The 21,337-nt window shown below is 39.1% G+C and overlaps 1 protein-coding gene across 1 annotated transcript in view; it reads left to right on the top strand.

Annotated features, from left to right (window-relative positions):
- LOC116987308 (MLX interacting protein) overlaps positions 1 to 11,641 on the top strand; it is a 58,268-nt gene extending 46,627 nt beyond the window's left edge. Inside the window, exons 12-17 of the mRNA XM_033043228.1 lie at positions 1,183 to 1,304; positions 3,678 to 3,794; positions 6,688 to 6,815; positions 7,885 to 8,008; positions 8,648 to 8,777; positions 10,026 to 11,641. Of these exons, the coding sequence (XP_032899119.1) occupies positions 1,183 to 1,304; positions 3,678 to 3,794; positions 6,688 to 6,815; positions 7,885 to 8,008; positions 8,648 to 8,777; positions 10,026 to 10,147 (743 nt within the window). The 3' untranslated portion in view covers positions 10,148 to 11,641. The remainder of the gene's footprint in view (positions 1 to 1,182; positions 1,305 to 3,677; positions 3,795 to 6,687; positions 6,816 to 7,884; positions 8,009 to 8,647; positions 8,778 to 10,025) is intronic.
- Positions 11,642 to 21,337: the final 9,696 nt, after the last annotated feature.

Raw genomic sequence — 21,337 nt, 5'->3', positions numbered from 1 at the left:
AATGGTCAAATTCATTTTTCCTACTTTCCCTTGCCTATGATGGACAGTCCACTAACATTTGTTGAATTAATGCCTCAGGCTTGCATTAAGAGTTCTGCTTCCAGAGTCATCAACTTAGCCTGCCTCTCGTTTAAGAGTAGGCTGGTATAGGTTGGTAATAATTTGTTTTATTTTTAGTATGAATACTGAGATTCCTAAAGGGCTAAATTTGCTCAGTTTTTAGTGGTACTGGCATTGCTAGTAAGCATATGGTTTTATTTAATGAAAATTGTGCATATTGTCACTTGTGAGTGGGTCATTAAATATTCCACAGCACCATTCAGAAACAAGTGCTTTCTCAAAGATAGTCACAAAATGCTGGAGTAACTCAGCAGGACAGGCAGCATCTCTGGAGAGAAGGAATGTGACGTTTCGGGTCGAGACCCTTCTTCAGAACCAAGTGCTTTCTCAAAGTCGAATTCAATATTTACCCCTCGACCACCGTCAAGTTATTGTTGTTTGTAAGAACTTGTAAATTATTTACTATTTTGAATGTTGTGGCCACATTTCAAAATAAAACTAGGCTTTTTGAGAGTTCAGCAGTTTGAAAGAAGCTGCAGACATGTCCCACCGTGCTTTCACATAGTGCCACATCAATTCCCTTTCAACTGCTTGCATTTCATTGGAGAAACAAGGAACTGCGAATTCTGCTTTGCAAAAAATGGAGCACAGAGCTGAAGTAACTCAGTGGGTCAGGTAGCATCTCTGGAGAATATGGATAGGTGACGAATATGGGTCCCACAAAACTGCACTAATTTGGGCTCGATGCAGAGTAGCCTATTCTGAGACATTTAAAAGCATTTAAATTTGGTAAATAAACTCTTTTTAATTAAAAAAGTTGGAACCACATGAAAAAGTTTGTTCTCACAAACTAATTCCATCTTCCCCAATCCCCCCCCACTCTTTGGTACATCTTTGGTAATGGTTCTTTCTTATCACTCTTTGTGCGTCTAACAGTACTGTGAGGAGATGGTTGCCATATCGAGTGATTTTTATGTGTTTACTGCTTTGTGGACAAAATAGGCTTCTGAACATCAGTAATCCGTATGTTACCTAGGGACAACCTCTACAGTTATGATACCATTATTCTGTTGCCACTGTACTTTGGGATGCCATTCACATTTAGTTTTAACTTTTTATCAGATCGGGAGCGACAGAATTCAGGTCAAGGCTCACCAGCATCATCAGAGAGGATTCCCAGCCCGCAGTCTCCCTTAAACAGTTCTACAAAGTCTAAACCAGAGCAGCCAGTTGTGGTACTTAAGGTAAAAATTAAATAGATTTTCCAAATATTCTTGTCATAATTTTAAAGTATTTTTTGAGACGTAAGTCTTCTTCCTTCAGCACTGTTCTGTGTTTTATGTTTTACGTATTACTTACCTAATTTGGAGGCATTGGCTGTGCAGCTCGAGATTCTGCTGTGTTAATGGTTTACTTGGTTGGATGGGAAAATGTCACTTTATCCGTGTCTGAGTTCAGGCAGTCTCAGCTTCCTCTGCTTTTGCAACTGCAGTTCTGTTTCGGAAACTTTTAGTTCAGTAAATAAACTGCAGACTTTAATTAAAATTTAACAATGATTTAATGAAGTTGAAAATGATTGTTAGGATTATCTTTCTCATTGGTGCACTGTTAAGAACATACAGGTATTTTTCTGATCTTAACTTAAACTTCTTTCCCGTGCACAGACGAGAGACGGTGAGAGTTAGTGACCAACAGACTCAAATGAATGTGCTATTGGCTTCTACTTTTCCTTGCTCTGTTTTTTGCCTTAATTGTAGACTCCAATGGGTGAAATGTAAATCAGGAAATAACATTCTAAAATATAGGTACTTGTACATGAGTTGCCGAAGGCAGTAATCCTCCGTGCTGCTACATACCACTGAGCTTAAATATGTAACTATTTTCGAAGGAAACTGACATTTTTTTTAATGCCAGAATAGGTCATGATTTTATGTTGCATTGAAGGAGTCGATCTGTTATGGACAAAATACCGAGGATGGAGGCTCTTCTTTGTCATTGTCAGATATGCCAGGATTTATGGAATTTGTAACCATCTTTGCTGGCTCTCTGGACTGACGACACTAGGTTGTGATTAACCTAATGGTACCTTTTCTCATAGCATCACTAATGTGCTTTGGTTAATATGTTTCTGATAAGTATTTAACTCCTTGGCTAATCAGTTATTAAATGTGTTACTTTGGTCTGCATTCCTGCTTTCTTCAGAAAGAACCTTTTCATTAATCTCTCAACTAATTATATAATATTTCTTACCTCTGTCTTGAAATCCTGATCTACTTGATATTCTACTGGTGATATTTGTTTAATTGCTTCGATGTTAGTGTAGAGAGGTGGAGGGTTGCTTTGCGAAATTTAGCAGAGTGACAAGAAGTAAATAACAATTAGTACAAAAATTTGAGAGAGACAGTGGCACAACAGTAGAGTTGCTGCCTTACAGCACCAGAGAACCAGGTTCAATCCTGACTATGGATGCTGTCTGTACGGAGTTTGTACGTGCTCCCTGTGACCTGTGTAGATTTTCTCTGGGAGCTCCAATTTCCTCCCACACTCCAAAGACGTAGAGGTTTGTAAGCTAATCGGATTGGTAAAATTGTAAATTGTCCCTAGTGTGTATAGGATAGTGTTAGTGTGGGGGCCAGCTGGTCGGAGGGCCTGTTTCCGTGCTGTATCTCTAAACTAAACTTTAATATCTGGAGTAAAATGAACCACTGAAAAAATAGATAATGATCAAAGTCCCCTTCGTTTTAAATTTGTGTTATTTCGTGATGATCAATTCTATCTCTGTCCATCATAGTTTTATAAACCTCTAAAAAGTCAATCTTTTGCCTGGAACCTTCCAGTGAGCATAATCTCAGTTTTATAACTACAGCCCTCCATTCTGGGAAACTTCTATGCAAACCATTTTACTCTCCTTGTGCTTCCCCATCCTTCCTGTAGTGTGGTGACCAAAACTCTACTTAATAAATTTAGGTTTGGGAGGTGCTGTAAAGAAACCGTGTCATGTTTTAGGTACATAGAACAATGCTGCTCAGGTACAGGCCCTCTGGCCCACAATGTCCATGCTGAACATGATGCCAAGTTAAACTCACTTTTGCCTGCACGTGTTACATGTCCCTCCATTCCCTGCATTTCTATGTGCCTATCCAAAAGCCTCTTAAAGGCAATTAAAGTATCTGCCTCCACCACCACCCCAGGCAGCGTATTCCAGGCATCCACCACTCTGTGTAAAAAGAATTGGTCTGCATATCTCCTTTAAATTTTGCCCCACTTACCTTTTAGCTACACTCTTTGGTATTTGACCTTTCTACCCTGTGAAAAATGTTCTGACTGTCTATCTTCCCTCAGCTTCCAACGCTCCAGGGAAAATAAACCAAGTTTGTCCAATCTCTCCTTATAACTACTACCTTCTAATCCAGGCAGTATTCTGGTAAACCTCTACTCTACCCTCCACAAAGCCTCGACATGGGGTGACACGAACTGTGCACCATATTGCAAATGCAGCCTAACCAAAGTTCTTTGAAAATTATCCCATTTTTATTCACCTGTCTTATTTTGATCTAGTGAACGTTATTTATTATAATATAGTTGCAGTAAAACATTATTGCTCTATTTTACAACAGAGTCGAAGAATGACCCATATTTCAGCAGAACAGAAAAGACGATTTAACATCAAAATGGGTTTTGATACTCTTCATAGCCTGGTGACCACTTTAAAATGTCAGTCTAACATAAAACCGGTAAGTTGTTTGACTAATTTCCTATCTTTCTTTATGCGTCTGTCAGGAGCTAGGCACAAACAAGGTGCAGGAAAAAATCATGGAATAGCTACGAGAGATGAGAACAATTGACATTCAGGTCACTGATCTCTTTTGGTTCAGGGTTGAGAAACAATAGATTGAAAGGCAGTTTGTGTACGTTGAAAGTTTTAGTGGCTGATTAAGTCTGGATGTATTTTGTTGGCACAGAAGTGGCAACATTTTGCCAGTTGATCTTCTTTGTAATGATGCTGGAGGATGGTGATTATGATGTTGTTGGAACCTTAAAACGTGGAACTCTGTACACATGGAACAGTCATAGAGTCCACACATAGAATCACAGATACAGAACACTGCTCTCTGCCTACACTAAGAATTCCATTTCGCATGCAAGGAATGTGTGTTCGGAATTGGGGAACCCAAACCTAGCAATGATTTGCTCTTTCTGTTTTGGTCTAATTCATTAACAAATCTTTGCCTTTTTTTGTTTACGTCTGATAATAAAGCTGCTAGTTCTTTCAGTTTCCTGAAATAATACGGCTCAGAAAACTGTTTCAATGTCTTTATGTCTCATGTCAATCTGGAAAGATCTTTTCTAAGTCATACAATCTATTAAGAATATGAATTTCATGAACTGAATTTGGCCCACAGGCAACCTAGTTAGAAAAATGTAACTGGATAATGTTCAAGAACTACATGATTGAGGTAGAATCTTTGGCGAATAATCGAAAATATGGATATTATGCAGTGTTTTATTTGTGATGGTATGACATACTGACACCTCTTTAAAAAGTTAACAAACTAGATTTTTCCATTGTAAGTATTTTTGATATTACACAAAGATTACTAAATTTAAAAAAAAGTTAAATTTACTAATTAAACTATACATATAACAGTTTAAGTAGGTTATAGGATGGCAATCTGCCATGGACACTAAACAGCAAGGAACGATATGGGTGCCGGTACCATTTTGTCTACAAGAAAATCACTGATGTTGTGAATCCCAGATTTTGTTTTTAAGTTTTAAATGAATAAGTTCAAGCATAAAATTAATCACATCGTGCATAATGTGAATTTGATAATTTCCTTGTGCGTGCATGATGCTCCTACACAAGAAGAACATATAATGCACGTGTGTAAGATTAAACACACCCAATAGTTATGCTGCAAAATTGAATTGCAGCAATGAATTTACCTGTGGATTAAACCTGCATTATTTAAAGGGATCATCTGTCACTGACAGGTGAGAGCTGAATTAAATATCACTTTCATTTGATGCTCGGGATGGAGTGTCCTGCGTGGCCAGAATTAGGGGGAGAGAGCTGAAGGGGAAGAATTATTTATCAGAAGAACCTAGAAGGTTTCTACCCACCAATCCAACCTCTTCTCAACCACCACACACACTACAACCCCAACCATTAACATCTTAAGAATCTTCCAGGACCATGTTCCCCTATCCTGCAAATAATTCATCCAAAGGCTGTTTTCCAAAGCAGTAATGACAGAGATGGGTCAACTTTTCCAGTCAAGAGTTCCTGTATACAGCCTGTGGGCGTGGCAATCAGTGTCAGCAAAATCTGTTTAGTTCCTGGCATTCCAAGCCTGATATTTCCAGTGTGCAGCAAGTCACTCTATGTAGGGAGTAATGCAGGCTTACCTGCTCAGGGAGGAATTCATTTTCTCCTCCATACTGAACAGGCATCTGGATTTGCTCAAATATGGTCTTTTTGTGTGTTGGTCTACAGTTCATTATTAATCTGAATCTCTTTATGCACCACATTATGTACAGATGGTACGTAATCATTCACATCCAAGTAACAAGAAATGACTCGCAGTGTATCAGTTATCTACTACATTTTAGCTGTCTCAGTAAATGGACTAAAGACTATTTTGTACAAGTGCTCTCCCCTTTATCCTTCATTAGTGCTGCTTGCTGGAGTGCATAATTACAATCATCACTATTGGGTCACAAGGGCCTTAATACAGAATGCCATCAGGGTCCTTGAGATTGCTACTGGACTTCTGTGTAGCCGTGTTTGCTTACATCATCAGGGCAGGAAGTGGGAAAACAAGTTTGCTGGTGTCAAGCGATACAAAGTCAGATCTCCAAGCTGAACGGATGTGTTCAGCACATGCTCTATGTAAGATTCCAGCACCTGCGCTTCCTTGTGTATCTGTGCTTTACGGATCTATGGTTTGTTTGAGGATCCCACTCCATTGTCTCTGGCATAAGCAAAAAAAGTAAACCATGCTCAAAATCAGCAAGATGCCGACAGCATGTACTTGGATATTGGCAATTTATTATCATGCATTATATTCCTGAGGAAGAAAAACAACAAGTGGAAGTTTCACAATTTCCCTGCCAATGCCATGACTTATACTGTTAGCCATTCTATCATCTTGCAACTCCCCCCTCCCCCCCCCCCCCCCCCCCCCCCCCCCCCCCCCACCCCCTTCCCTCACACACTACCTTCCAGAATGTCTTGGGAATAATCAGCATTGATTAGAAGGTGGAATTCAAACCCCATGGCATTCTAGCTGCACAATAGATTGTGGCTTTAAAAAAATTAATTGTTTTTATAGGAAGCACAAGAAACTACTGATGCTTAGAATCTTGAGCAAAACACAATGTGCTGGAGGAGCTCAGCAGGCCAGGCAGCATCTGTGGAGAGAATGGCACGGACATGATATGTCTGTGCCGTGACATTGAACGTCTTATTTTTTGACATCATGTTAAACTGAAGAAAAGAGAAGAATACAAAAAGTAAAGAGAATCTGACTGGGGGTGGGTGAGAAATAAAACTCAGAAAGTCCGTAGTATTGAAATTAATTTAGCTTGTATTTTCAATGGCAGCTTTTGTGTCCTTTCTTGTAGATCAGCAATGCAGTCACTCTGCAGAAGACCGTGGAATATATAGCAAAGCTGCAGCAGGAGAGGTCACAGCTGCAGGATGAAGCTAAGCGTCTCAGGGAAGAAATTGAAGAGCTTAATGCTTCAATCAGGTGGGTTAGCAGATTTATTTTACTGAGACACAAGGGACTGCAGACACTGGAATCTTGTGCAAAACACAAAGTGCTGGAGGAACTCCAGGAAAGACAGCATCTGGGGAGGGAATGGACAGGCAGCGTCTAGGGTCAGGACCCTTCTTCAGAATAATTTATTTGTTTGTGTTTATTTGATAGTTTATAAAGTCGTTTGTCGTTCAGGTTTGATTCTAAATTGTCATTTTGAAGATTACCTTCTCGATCACAACCATGAAAAATGATTCTAATATGTCAAATTGCTGTATACATTTCACCAACTACTTTATTTCAAACATCAGATTAAAATGGAGATTAGGTGGATTACAGTATTCTTACCATTGCAAAAAAATTGAAATGTTCTTCATATTTTATTATATTTTGAGTGTGTCTCTCTGGCCCTGCTCTCATTGGTCATAACTGCTGTCTATTTCATGTCATCTTGGGTAATAAAGATATTCAGTGGATTCTTTACTTCAGACTCTTTCCTGTCTATCACAAGGACAAGATGTGATACCATCGAGTCGATCGTTCTCTGGCTTCCTCTAGCCCACAGGGACAAACTTCCATTCTACTTTCATTCCTAGCCCTGAACCTGCATCTTCAATTGCTCTGCTATTTCAGACATGCATAATTCTAACCATATTTGCACTAAGCTGTTCATCACCAACTTCTTTTACTGCCCCACGTTGGCTGATGTAGTGGACAGCCGTCTGTCATTTAGTACTGCTTCTCTCTCTTTGAAATCAACTGTTGTTAACTTTTCTCAAAGAAAAATCCACATCCTGGAATAGATCGGGTAAATGCTGAGTCTTTTGCCCAGAGTAGGTAAATTGAGACTCAGAGGACATGGGTTTAAGGTGAGGGGGGGAGGATTTAATAGGGACCTGAGGGGCAACCTTTTAACACAAAGGGTGGTGGGTACCTGCTAGATAAATGTACTGAATTGATGAGTACTTACTTTCTACTGTACATATTTTGAGATAGAAATTGGCTGTGGTGATAAATTTATTTAACCCAATAATCAATAGTAATTTATAATGTTTTTCAGTGTCAGTCAGCAGCAACTCCCTGCCACTGGTGTCCCAATAACACAGCAACGATTTGATCACATGAAGGAACTGTTCGATGAGTATGTCAAATCACGAACACTTCAGAACTGGAAGTTTTGGATTGTATCCTTTTGAATGCAGCAAGTTGACAGATTTTATGTTTCATGGGGTAGAATTGTAAATCGCCCGAAATTGAGTAAATCATAAAAGAATAAAGATTTTTTTAGCCGAAGTTTCATCCTGAACAAAGAATGTCCCTGACATTTTACAATGGTTTTACAACCAGGCATCTACAAAAACTACTCTCAACTTTTGATTCAATTAATGATCCTGTCATTATACCTTCCAAGCCATTTGTGATCTTAAAACAGCTCCTCAATAGAAGTTGTACTTTTAAGTGCACAGCCTTAAAAGCTTTTGAATATTGGAAGAAGTGTCTTTCTTTCACAAGATTGAAAGCTGGAATTCCAAGGCTCATGGTTGTAGGGAGTCTGATGTTATATTAGTTGACCTGTGCTCTTTGGCACACTATCTAGTCTTGCTCTGTGTCTGTCACCTGGATGTCAGCATTAAGCTCAGCAGCACAGATTAGCTGGAAACACATCGTTGATTGCAAGAACCACTAGGTTGCTGCAGTTGTAATGGGGAAATACTGAATTCCTTAAAATATTTTACGAGTTTCATAATGTTTTAATAGCCATATAGATTAAAGTGTTTGATGACAGTAACATTAAAAAATATGATCCTTAACTCACCAATCAGTTCAGCATAATCATTAAACCATTGTTTGACTCTTTTAATACTATGGTTACAAGCACAAGTTTAGATGATTTATGCAAGTCAACATTGTCCTGGGTGGATCAGCACTGTTCTCTACCTGTTCTTCGACCAAGTAAGTCAGTTAAGAGTTGAGTTGATGTAAACTATGCCTTGATTTTTCTTGATCTGTGAATAAAAGGAGATAATAAAAATTGACAAAATCCAGGCATGGACTCTTAAGGGGCACGAGTAACATGTGGATGCTAGGTAACAACTGACAGGGTTGAACCATTTTGCCTTGACGTTCAACAGCATCATCCCAACTTGAACCTTCCTCCAGGATTATCCTCGGGTAGAGAGCCATCATTCAGCAGACATTGGCTGGCTCCCCAGCCTAGGATAATCAGGAAGGAAGATTCAACTTGAGAGTAAACTATTCTAGAACATTTGCAGGAAGATTATGACCATAATAACACATTCTAAACACATAATTGTTTAAAATATCACTGGCTCTGTATGTAGATATGAATTTTATTCCTTTTTACAATTAATTAGTTAAATTACTAGAGTGAATTCAGTAATGAGTGTCTGGGGTGGTGGTTGCACTGTGATCTGCTTCTTGATCGTTGTGGAACTGAGAGGATCTAAGCAAGTCGAGAGTATTTCATCATATTCCTGGCTTGTGCCATGTGAATGCTTCCTCTTTCATCAATTGTATTTCATCAATGATCTTCCTTTCATCATTTGTCAGAGTTAGGAATATTTATTGATGGGGCTGTAATGTTCAATTCCATTCGCAACTCCCCTGCAAATGAAGTTGTCCATACCTGCATGCAGTGATTCAGATACAGATTTATAAATGCCATTTAAACTCATGCCACAACCATGCCTGGCAGTGACCATCTCCAACAAGGATATCTAACCACCTTCCCTTGATATTCAATAGCATTACCATTGCTGGGATCCATTATCATCATTTTTTGACTCACCACCGGTTAGAGCTCGATGACACCTTCCTTCTTGCAACATGAGTGGCAGTGTGGAAAACATTAACACATAAAACACATTGATCAGAAAGTCCTATTGACACATTTAAAACTTAAAATTTCCAACAAGTTGGAAGCTTTGGTGTTACATTTAGCATGTTCAGTTTTTTCCATAAGAGCCTTTTGATCTTGGTACGTAAGTTATCATCAGAAAGTAGATGTTTTTTTTCTCAACTTATCTCTGTCTACGTTGTTCATTTTAGGGAAATTTGTAGTTACTTCGTGTCCTGCCAAGGAAATCTTGTATTGAATTGCTGTTTGCATAAGCAGTTGAATGATTGTTGCAGGCTTGATAAATCAAAAATCTAATTTCAATTTCCCTTTATTTGATTTAGTGGTACTGAGCACACTTCGTCATCTAAGTACTACCACATCGATTCTGTCTGATCCAACGCTGATGCCTGAACAAGCTATTCAAGCTGTCAATCAGATCAGTAAGAGCAGTGGGGAATCATAGCATCTACACCCGATGGCATTTCCTGTGACATGTGGAAGTCTCATGGTTGAAGATAATCCTTCTGGTGGAAAAGCACAGAAATGCTTTTCATCCCTATCTTCCTCTTTGTGACTTTTGCACTTTAATTATGAAAGCTGTGATCTAGAAAGTTAGGCAACCTGAAGTTTACTACTGGGTCTTAAATACTTGTTCTTCATCAAGCCTTCTGATTTATTAATAAATCCAATAATTAACCACGAAAGATAAATTCCAAAATCATGGAAACTATTATTACCTATAAGTGTCAATGCTGCATGCTAAATTTCCTGTGTGATGCATTACAATTCCTAGTAGCACAAGCAATATTTAAAGTTTTTTTCTGTATTTAACAGAAAATATCAGTGAAGTGCCGAGCTTCAGCCTGTGTCACTTGTAGTGTGTGGGGAAGGAAGATGGCAGAAATGTGGAGTACATTGTTAATAATGTATGCTGGCTGTTTTTAGCATTATTGTTTTTGAAGATTAAGGATAAGGTTAACTATTACTCATTAATTTGCTTTCATACTCTGCATCCAATTTTTGGTTACGAATACTTAGTTTAATTTTTAGCTTCAAAGCTACAGTTTCTCGCAGCTCATTTTTACTTTCTTATTGTATTAACATGAGCGTGGGATTGCGTTCTCCTGATGAAGTAACAGAAGGTTTATCTATTAGTAATTTAACATCCCTCTTCTGTGCATTGGTCCCATGATCAAGAAGAAAGTAATACTCAGGTACACACACGTTGCATACACTATGAATAGTAATAAGATGTTGTTTGTAATAAATGAAAGCCTCAAGTGAAAAAATCAGTTCATGTAGTTCTTTGTAAATTGCTGTTAAAATTTAAGTGTAATTTATTTAAGGGAAGCCACCTCAAGGGTGATACTTTTTGGATACTTCCAACAATGTTATTTTTTGTTTGAACTCCATTGCTTTAGTCCTACCCATTTGATTTATTCTTTCCCAACAAGCTTTCTGAAAAACATGAAGATTGTACATTAAAAACCAAAGACAATACTTTGCTGGTATAAAATCAGATGTTTTTGCATTGGGTTTCCATTCTACAGTGAGCAGGCTTGAATAACATTAAATGGATAATGTTTATTAATGCAGATCAGTGCATGGATTCACCTGTTATGTTGTGAGAAAGAAAAACAAGCACATTTGTTCGAACATTTTCATTGTTGCCTCAAGAAATAAAATCTTTCCTTTGCAGAAAATTAAATTGTTTTGTAAATGATGTGACAGAAAGCATTAATTCTGTTGTGATTATATGGGGCTACAGAAAACCAGGTGATATTCAATGTAGATTCTGTAAACAATTTGTGCAAAATCTGAAACTTGATTGGTGTACATAATTGTTTTAGGCTTCTAGTGCTACCTACAGATTGTTCTATTTAGAACCATGATGTATTTAAGCTTCATTTATATTTTATTAAATAAAATAGAAACCAATTCTACATTTGACCTTTCATTTCAGTGGTCATTTGATTGAATCTACAATTACTCGCAGTGGATGCCGGATTATTCATGAAAGGTTTATGCTTTAAAATGTTTTGAAGTGCACGCCTCAAGTTTGCTCAGTCAAATGGTCTGTGGTGGTATTAAGTCTACAGAATAAGATAGTCTTGGGATTACTGAGTTAGCTGCTGTCAGCTAAGTCATTTGCAGATTGCTGTATTGTGCTGGATGATTTCAGTCAAGGCAATGGTATGTTCGGTGCAGTGGGGTCTGGGCACCAAGGTGGACCATGACCATTCAGGTGACACGAGGAATGTTTTTGATATTTCCTCCATGGGTGAAAGGTTCTGACAGTCTACCCTATCTATGCCTCTCATAGTTTTATATACTTCTACCAGATCTCCCCTCAGCCTCTGATGTTCCAAAGGAGACAATCCAAGTTTGCCAACCTCTCCTTATAGGTAATCCAGGCAGCATTCTGATAAACCTCTTCAAATTGCATCATTTAATTTACATTGTCTTCCCAAATTCTTCCTGACAAAATGAACCATGCCATACTTTACTGTATTAAATTGCACCAATGATATGTCTGTCCACTAGTCAGTCTGTGTCCTCGTGAAAGTTATTTCTATCTGTCTTGCTGCTGTTATTTGTGGACTTTGAAATTATCTCCTGTATACTGGCTTCAACAGGAGCCATTATCTCAGATTAACTGATGGGGGAACGCCATTGTATTCTGAGAAATAAGCACTCATCACATTTCTGCTTTCCGTCTCTTATCCAGTTTTGTATTGAATGGGCATTCACCCTGTAAATCCATTGCTTTTCAATGGAAAGTGGAAATTGCATGAAATGCCTACAATCGAGAAATAACTAGATAATGATCTTTTACGGTAACTCTTCAATCATCCTGGTATTTTTTATCAAGAGTTTAAGGCAAAGCTTATTCTCATGTGAAATTTTTAGTATGTGATGTGACTCATATTAAAACTATATTTTAAATAATATTTTTTTTATTTTAAAAAAAAAGGTGCCTAGCTGTTTACAACAAATTCCACCTGGTTTCATGCTCAATGAAAAATATCAATTGAAAGATCATTCTTTAATGCATTATTCTTGATTTTACTCAAAACAAAATCCATAAAACATTTTTAGAATTCTAACAGCAGAGAAGCAAGCCATTTGGTCCATCAGGTCTGTGGTAGCTCCTAAAAGAGCAGTAGACAAAAGTGCTAGAGAAACTCAGCGGGTGCAGCAGCATCTATGGAGCGAAGGAAAAAAAAATCTGCTCCTAAAAGAGTAGTCTTGTCCATCTCCAGCCCTGTTCCATTTGCACTGCCCAGCAATTGATTCCCTCTTAATTCCTAGCAGGTGGCACCAATTATTTTTCTATACAATTATGGGCAGTGAATTGCAGATCCTAATTATGTTTGTGTTAAAAAAAAATATATATATTGCCTCGTCCGCCTTATAGGTTTTGCCCAGAGTTTGAAATGTGTCCCTGGGTCTCTGAAGTAGACACTGAAGGAAAATGTTTTTCTCATTATTAACCTTATCTAAACCTTTAGCCTTGCACTTCTATTTAAGTCTCCTCAACATTATTTTCACTTAATTAAAAATAACCCTGATCTCTCCATCTAACCGTATAACAGAAATCCCACCATACCATCAACTGTTTTGGTATATTTTTTCTGTACTTTCTCGAGGATCGCCACACCTTTTGTAATGTCTGGCCATCTGAAGTTATGCTACTAGTGGATATGCAAGGAACTGCTTGACACTACAGAACACAGTGCTGGAGTAACTCAGCTGGTCAGGCAGCATCTCTTGAGGACATTGATCGGCGATGCTGCGGGTCAGGCCTCTTCTTCAGATGAATGGTTTGAAGAAGGGTCCCGACCCAAAACCTCCAGAGATGCTGCCTGACACGCTGAGTTATTCCAGCACTTTGGGTTCTGAGGAGTGTTTTGTGTGACTCCGGGTAACTTCGCAGATTTTCAGATGCCCGTACATTTTACTAATCCCTCTCAACTCGCCTTCCATTTTCAATATCTGTGTCCATGTAAACAGTTTGTTCCTGCACATCCTTTGGAATTGTGCTGTTTAGTCCACATTGTCTCTTCTTATTCTCCTTGTCAAAGTGTACAAGTTCACACTTCAATGTATTAATTTTTATCTCTGTGCCTGATTTCCTCCTCACCATCCATTACCATTCCATGCCCTTCTTCATCTGCATATTTTGAAACTTGAACCTGTGGACCCATGTCCATATCATTAATGTATGTCAGAAAACAAAAAGTGGTCCCAACACTGACTTTCGGAAGAGAATACCACCACTTAACATCTTTCTGTCCGAAAACAAGTATAGTCCAATACTCTCAGCTTTCTCTTTCAAATTATTTTCCTTTCCTTGCTTATCGTGGCTTTTTAACTCATGGGATTTTGAAAATCTTTGTAGATTATACTATTTTCCTTGATGAAGACTAAAACAAAGTACTTATTTAATATTACAGCTTTGCTGGCATGGCAAAGATTAGCTCCAATTGGCCCCACCCCTACTCTTAGAACTAATTTACTATTTCTGTACCTATCGAAGACTTTTGTGTTTCCTTTCGTGTTAGCTGGCTTCTCTGCTGCTTGATTGCCATATCTTTCCTGTTGCTTCTTCTCTCAATTCAGTGTATTTGGCGTTGTCCTTTGTCGATATACTTGCTTTGATTGTTTGAAAGTTGCTGCATGGAAACAGGCCCTACGACCCACCAAGTCCATCAAACACCCGTTCACAGTAGTTCTATGTTAGTCCATTTTTGCATTTACTCCTACACACAAAGGAGAATTTACAGAGGCCAATTAACCTGAAACCCCGCATGTCTTTAGGATGTGGAAGGAAACCAGATCAGCCGGAGGAAACCCATATAGTCACAGTGAGAACATGCAAACTTCACACAGACAGATCCTGAGGTCAGGATCGATCATGGGACTCCAGCACGGTGAGGCAGTAGCTCTACCAGGTGCGCCACTGTACCACCCTTTGTGAGTCTTTCAGCATCTTTTCTCTTGTCTTCAACACTCAGGGATCTCTGGTTTCGGTACGTTTCTCTTTCCCCCTGGTGGGGAGGGAATGACACTTTCTGTTACAGTTTATTCTAGCCTGGTCCCATCATGTCAAAGTTAGAATGTCTCCCTGCGTTGTTGACTACTAATCTAAACCTTGGGGTCCATTGATCACTGCTCCTATGTGTTTTCCCACTTGTTTTATCTGACTGAACTCTCTCCCAGCAACTAGATTCAACAACATTCCCATCAGAAACTGCTGGAGGAACTCAATGGGTGAGGCAGCATCTGTGGAGGGAATGGACAGGGCGAAGAAGGGTCCCGACCTGAAACGGCTTCTGCCCATTCCCTCTACAAATGCCGCCTGACCAACTGAGTTCCTCCAGCACTGTGTTTTGCTCAAGATTCCAGCATCTGCAGCTTCTTGTGTCTCTAATTGGGTCAAAAACATACTAATCAAATGCAAGGTACATTGTTGCACGGAAGTACACAGAATCTACTGTGAAAAAACAAAGCACCTTAACATGTAAACTTGTGCCTCTTGCAGACTTCCCCAATTCCCCTTGACAGCCAAGTCTTTGAGCCTAACTTTCACTTCCATTCTCCTACTTGTGCTTTGCCAGCTTGCCCTTGTGTACATCAGTGTTATGTGTCTCAACTATGCCTTAGTTTAGTTTAGGTTTATTATTGTCATGTGTACCGAGCTTCAGTGAAAAGCTTTGTTTTGAATGCTCTTCAATCAAATCAGATAATGCTACACATAAATACAATCAAACCAAACACAAGTACAATAGGTAGAGCAAAGGGGAAGATGCATAGTGCAGAATATAACTCTCAGCATTGTAATGCATCAGTTCAATAGACAGTTCAATGTCCACAATGGGGTAGAGGTGAATTCGACAGTACCCTAGCTTATGGACCGGCTGTTCAGAAGCCTGATTCCAGAGTGGGAGAGTCCGGTGGTGTGTGCTTTCAAGCTTCTGTATCTTCTGCCCAACAGAAATAGAGAGTTCAACATTACTTTCAGTCCTTGGGTAAAGAGGCTTTTCATAAATTCATTATTGAATATATTGATAACCTCTTTTATAACCTCTTTTTTTCACTACATTTAGAAGTATTTCCACTACATACATCCAGTATACATCTAATAGCTTCTCTTGTGCCTCGCCTTAGCCTTTTTAATCTGAGTAAAAAAACCCCAACCTGTTGAATCCTTTCTGTGGAGCCTTTTGATTTCCACTTTGCGAATATCTACACATTTCCCCGTGCCTATACATATTGTTTCGAAGAAAAGGTGACCATTACAGTGAACAGCTTTCACAGGTTAAGAATAATTTAGCACAACTCATAGAGTCATACAGTATGGACAAGACTTTTTGGCCTACCACGTTTGAGCTGATACTTGCACTAATCCCATTTTATTCTCTCCGCATTCCTTTGACCCAATCAACCTAACCTTTGGGAATTGGGAGAAAACTGGTGCCCAGAGGAAACCCATGCATTTACAGGGAGAATGCGCGTACCCCAATGAGACAGTATCAGAGATCAGTAACAAATCACTGTGGTGTAAAATCCAACTGTAGAATATCTTTAAAAATTAAAATCTTAAGTCTCATTTCCCCATGTGTGCTTTATTGTTACATTTGACGTCTTAAATATATGTAAATCATCTTTTACCATCGTGAGCAATATATGGTCTGTAATTATGACTAAATTAAGCAATAATTGACATCCTCAAATTCTGCAGAAGGAACTTGCTGATGGGAATGTAAAATGAATCCTTTGAGTTGCTGCTCTCAATTGCAATCTCCTATGCAATGTAACATAGCCATATGTTGAGCCCAATGCAATTTTAAATCAATGCAGAACATTAATTTTTTGCATAGTGTTTCTACTGGTGCATGAGCCAGATCTGTAGAGATAAGTTTTTGAGAGATCATAAGTGATTATCATTTAAATGTGTTGCTGCTTCTGCAAAAAGTTGAATTATTGGAGACACCTCTCCCACAGTTTGTGTAGCTGATCCATTTTTATTGTGTGTGTTACATGATGTCTGAAACCTGGTTATGTATTGGCATCATTTTAATTTGCAGTTGAGTTTGTGTGTTGTAGGTCACATAAATTATAATTCTGACGCTGTTACCGGGTTGTAACTATTTTGTTTGTATTTTATTTGCATAAACCCAAAGCACTTAAAGTGTAGTGCTGACTGTATATGAAGTGTATGCACGATCTGTGAATATTGTTATTTGTTTTCATCGGATCATTAAATATATGAGCTCTTTTATTAATGTTTTAAATCAATTTGATTAATGAACCTATTTGTTTGAAATATGTTTCTTTTGACTTTTCAGTATTTTGAATAATGTTGTAAAATGACTGCAATAACAATGCAAGGATAAAATGGTGCTCATCTTATCATTGAGTTAAGCTTGAAGTAGATTGCAATTTATTTGAAGCCTTATTCATGGCCTTTTGGTTGTCGTGGCTAAATGTGTGTCTACTATCCCTAGCATCTCATCAGTCAGATACAATGTTTCTGGTTTGATTTAGCTTTGAACTAATTGTATCTGGTACAGAATCAGATATCAATTTATAGAGTCATAGAAACTCCGAAACAGGCCCTTGAGCCCAACGTTTTCATGCCAACCAAAATGCCACATCTTAGTCCCATTTGTCTGGGTTTGGCCCATATCCCTCTAAACCACTGGTTCTTAACCTGGGGGTCGGGACCCCCATGGGGGGTTCGTTTGGGGCTTTACCGGGGGACATGAAGGGGTTATAAATAACATATCCATTTGTTGAGCCCATTTTAGGAACCTAACAAAGGTACATGCCACATACAGTATTTTGTTTGCGTATGCGCGTACGTATGCCAAAAAGGTTAAGAACCACTGCTCTAAATCTTTCCTATCCACATACCTGTCCATGTGTCTTTTAAATGTTGTCAGAGTACCTACCTCAACTATCTCCTCTGGCACCTCATTCCATATACCCACCACCCTCTAACTGGAAAAAAGTTGCCCCTCGGGTTTAGTTTAGTTTAGAGATACAATGCGGAAACAGGCCCTTCGGCCCACCGGGTCCGCGCCGACCAGCGATCCCTGCATATTAACACTATCCTACACACACTAGGAACAATTTTTACATTTACCAAGCCAATTAACCTACAAACCTGTACGTCTTTGGAGTGTGGAAGGAAACCGAAGATCTCGGAGAAAACCCACGCAGGTCACAGGGAGAACGTACAAACTCCGTACAGACAGCACCCGGGTCTCCGGCGCTCCATTCGCTGTAAGGCAGCGACTCTACCGCTGCGCCACCGTGCTGCCCTTTTCATATTAAGTTTTGCACCTGTCATCTTTTAATTCCCTTACCCTGGATAAAAGCTCTTCATTCACCTTAACAATTCCCCTCATGATTTTATCCAGAAAATAAATAAGCTTGATCAATGGTACTTTATTGTCATGTACCCAAGTACAGTGAAATTATTTTTTTACCTAATGTTCTGGAAAAATGTTACAATACAAAGGCACAGTCATACTTAAGTACAGGAATAATAGATTACACTGAGGCAGTACAAGAGTTGCCACATTTCCGACACCATCTTGATGATGTGTTCAGAGGGTGAAATGCATGCAATGTTACACCTCCCACATGTGGAGAGATGTTTCTCTTCTTTTATTACAAGAGGAAACTACAGTTTTCCCCCTAGTTTCCATCCCTTTCCATTCATTTGACAGGGAGATGTAGAAAATGTAGTGATCAGGCTATGTCAATACCGAGAAGAAAAAACTTAAATATTACAGATGGATATCCTCCATATGAACTGGACAGTTCTAAATACAACAAAGAAATTAAATTTAACATTGAGTCGTGTCTATGTTGGACCTCGTTAGAAGAGACTGGAGTATTTTATTATCATACCTACCAAAACAGAACAATGAAATTCTTACTTGCATCAGTACAACAGGTTTGTAAACACAGTGCTCAATAGATAATTTAATAAACAAACATAAAAAAGTTCAATAAATAGATACATTTTAGAAAAAGCAATATTGTACAAACAAAAAGCCCCAGATCCCTAGGTTAATCAAGGCAGTTTATTTGGAGTTCATAGTGTTTGACAGCCTGATGTTTGTTCGGAAGAAACTATTCCTGAACCTGGACCTACAGTTTTCCGGCTCCTGTACCACTTTACTGATGGCAGGATTGAATTGAGAGGGTGGCTATGGTGGTGCGGGTCCTTGATCTTGAAGCTTTCATGAGGCAGCGCCACCTGTAGAAGACCTGCAGTGTCCCATCTATGACTTCAATTTATTCCCATTGAGTCTATGCCTGCTCTTGGAGCAATCCCATTGCAGATGATAAAATTAATGGAATAAGAAATGCCACTGACTTCCCAGAAAACAAATGCTCCCAAGGGTTCTCAGTGTTTATAAGTAAATGTAAGAGAGCATTCAGTAAGCTGAGTTCAATTTAGAGAGAAGTACTTAAACTAGTCTTTAACGATGAATTATAATGACATTATTCTTTGCAGCTGAGGCTGTAGTTTCTTAGAATCTTAAGCCAGTGTTTATTGGCTGTGTGTATAGGACAGAGGAATCTGAAGCTTGTGAAAAATCTCATTCTGAAAAAAATGCAGCCATGGTGAGAAAATGCTGATTTCTTTTATTTGTTGTTGCAAGCATTGTATCTTCTGAAGGGTAAGATAATGTTCGTGAGAACCTCCTCTTAAATGAAAGGTAAATCATGTCTCACGAATCTTATAGAAATTTTCGAGGATGTAACTAGTAGAGTGGATAAGGGAGAACCAGTGGATGTGTTATCTGGACTTTCAGAAGGCTTTCGACAAGGTCCCACATAAGCGATTAGTATGCAAACTTAAAGCACACGGTATTGGGGGTTCAGTATTGATGTGGATAGAGAACTGGCTGGCAGACAGGAAGCAAAGAATAGGAGTAAACGGGTCCTTTTCACAATGGCAGGCAGTGACTAGTGGGGTACCGCAAGGCTCAGTGCTGGGACCCCAGCTATTTACAATATATATTAATGATCTGGATGAGGGAATTGAATGCAACATCTCCAAGTTTGCGGATGACACGAAGCTGGGGGGTGGTGTTAGCTGTGAGGAGAATGCTAGGAGGCTGCAAGGTGACTTGGATAGGTTGGGTGCGTGGGAAAATGCATGGCAGATGCAGTATAATGTGGATAAATGTGAGGTTATCCACTTAGGTAGCAAAAACAGGAAAGTAGACTATTATCTGAATGGTGGCCGATTAGGAAAAGGGGAGATGCAACGAGACCTGGGTGTCATGGTACACCAGTCATTGAAAGTAGGCATGCTGGTGCAGCAGGCAGTGAAGAAAGCAAATGGTATGTTAGCATTCATAGCAAAAGGATTTGAGTATAGGAGCAGGGAGGTTCTACTGCAGTTGTACAGGGTCTTGGTGAGACCACACCTGGAGTATTGCGTACAGTTTTGGTCTCCTAATCTGAGGAAAGACATTCTTGCCATAGAGGGGGTACATAGAAGGTTCACCAGACTGATTCCTGGGATGGCAGGACTTTCATATGAAGAAAGACTGGATAGACTCATTTGTACATGCTAGAATTTAGAAGATTGAGGGGGAATCTTATAGAAACTTCCAAAATTCTTAAGGGGTTGGACAGGCTAGATGCAGGAAGATTATTCCCAATGTTGGGGAAGTCCAGAACTAGGGTCACAGTTTAAGGATAAGAGGGAAGTCTGTTAGGACCGAGATGAGAAAATCATTTTTTACACAGAGAGTGGTGAATCTGGAATTCTCTGCCACAGAAGGTAGTTGACGCCAGTTCATCGGCTATATTTAAGAAGGAGTTAGATGTGGCCCTTGTGGCTTAAGGGATCAGGGGGTATGGAGAGAAGGCAGGGATGGGATACTGAGTTGGATGATCAGCCATGATCATATTGAATGGCGATGCAGGCTCGAAGGGCCGAATGGCCTACTCCTGCACCTATTTTCTATGTTTCTATGTAAATGAGTGGGCAAAGCCCATAATTTCTGAACAGGCAATTTGTAGAGACCTTTGCTGGTATAAGAGGTAACTCTTCCTATGAAGATGTTGGTAACGTACAGAGCCATGTAACATAGTGCTAGAAATGCTAACTTCATTTTGTGCTCCACAGCTGCTGTTGGACTAGCTGAATGTTTCCAACATGTTCTGTCTTTATTTCAGATTTATTTAAAGCATTAGCAGATGTGAGATCACCTTTAAGTGGTTGAAATTGTGTAGTCATTGCTTTACTAGCCCAGTGCAGGCACAAATGTGGTTGAGACACAAGAAACTACAGGTGCTGGATCTTGAGCAAAATACAAATAGCTGGAGGAACTCAGTGGGTCGGGCAGCATCTGTGGAGGGGATGGATGGATGGATGTGTGATGTTTTGGGTTGGAACCCTTCTTCAGACTGATTAAATGTGGTTGAATTGGTCTTTGATGCATTTGAATTCTCCTGTATAACTGAAGCCATCGGCTATAAATGGAATATTACGGAAAATAACAGTTCATTTGGTCAAATGATGCAGATTCCATAATGAAAGCATTGAATTCATAACACCACATTTCTGTAACATGAAAGTACCAAAGATAGACACAAAGTACTGGAGTAACTC

This window comes from Amblyraja radiata, chromosome 25 (assembly GCF_010909765.2).
Source record: "Amblyraja radiata isolate CabotCenter1 chromosome 25, sAmbRad1.1.pri, whole genome shotgun sequence".
NCBI lineage: Eukaryota > Metazoa > Chordata > Chondrichthyes > Rajiformes > Rajidae > Amblyraja > Amblyraja radiata.
Note: the sequence above shows the minus strand (reverse complement) of the source record. Positions and strands in the feature narration are given on the sequence as shown.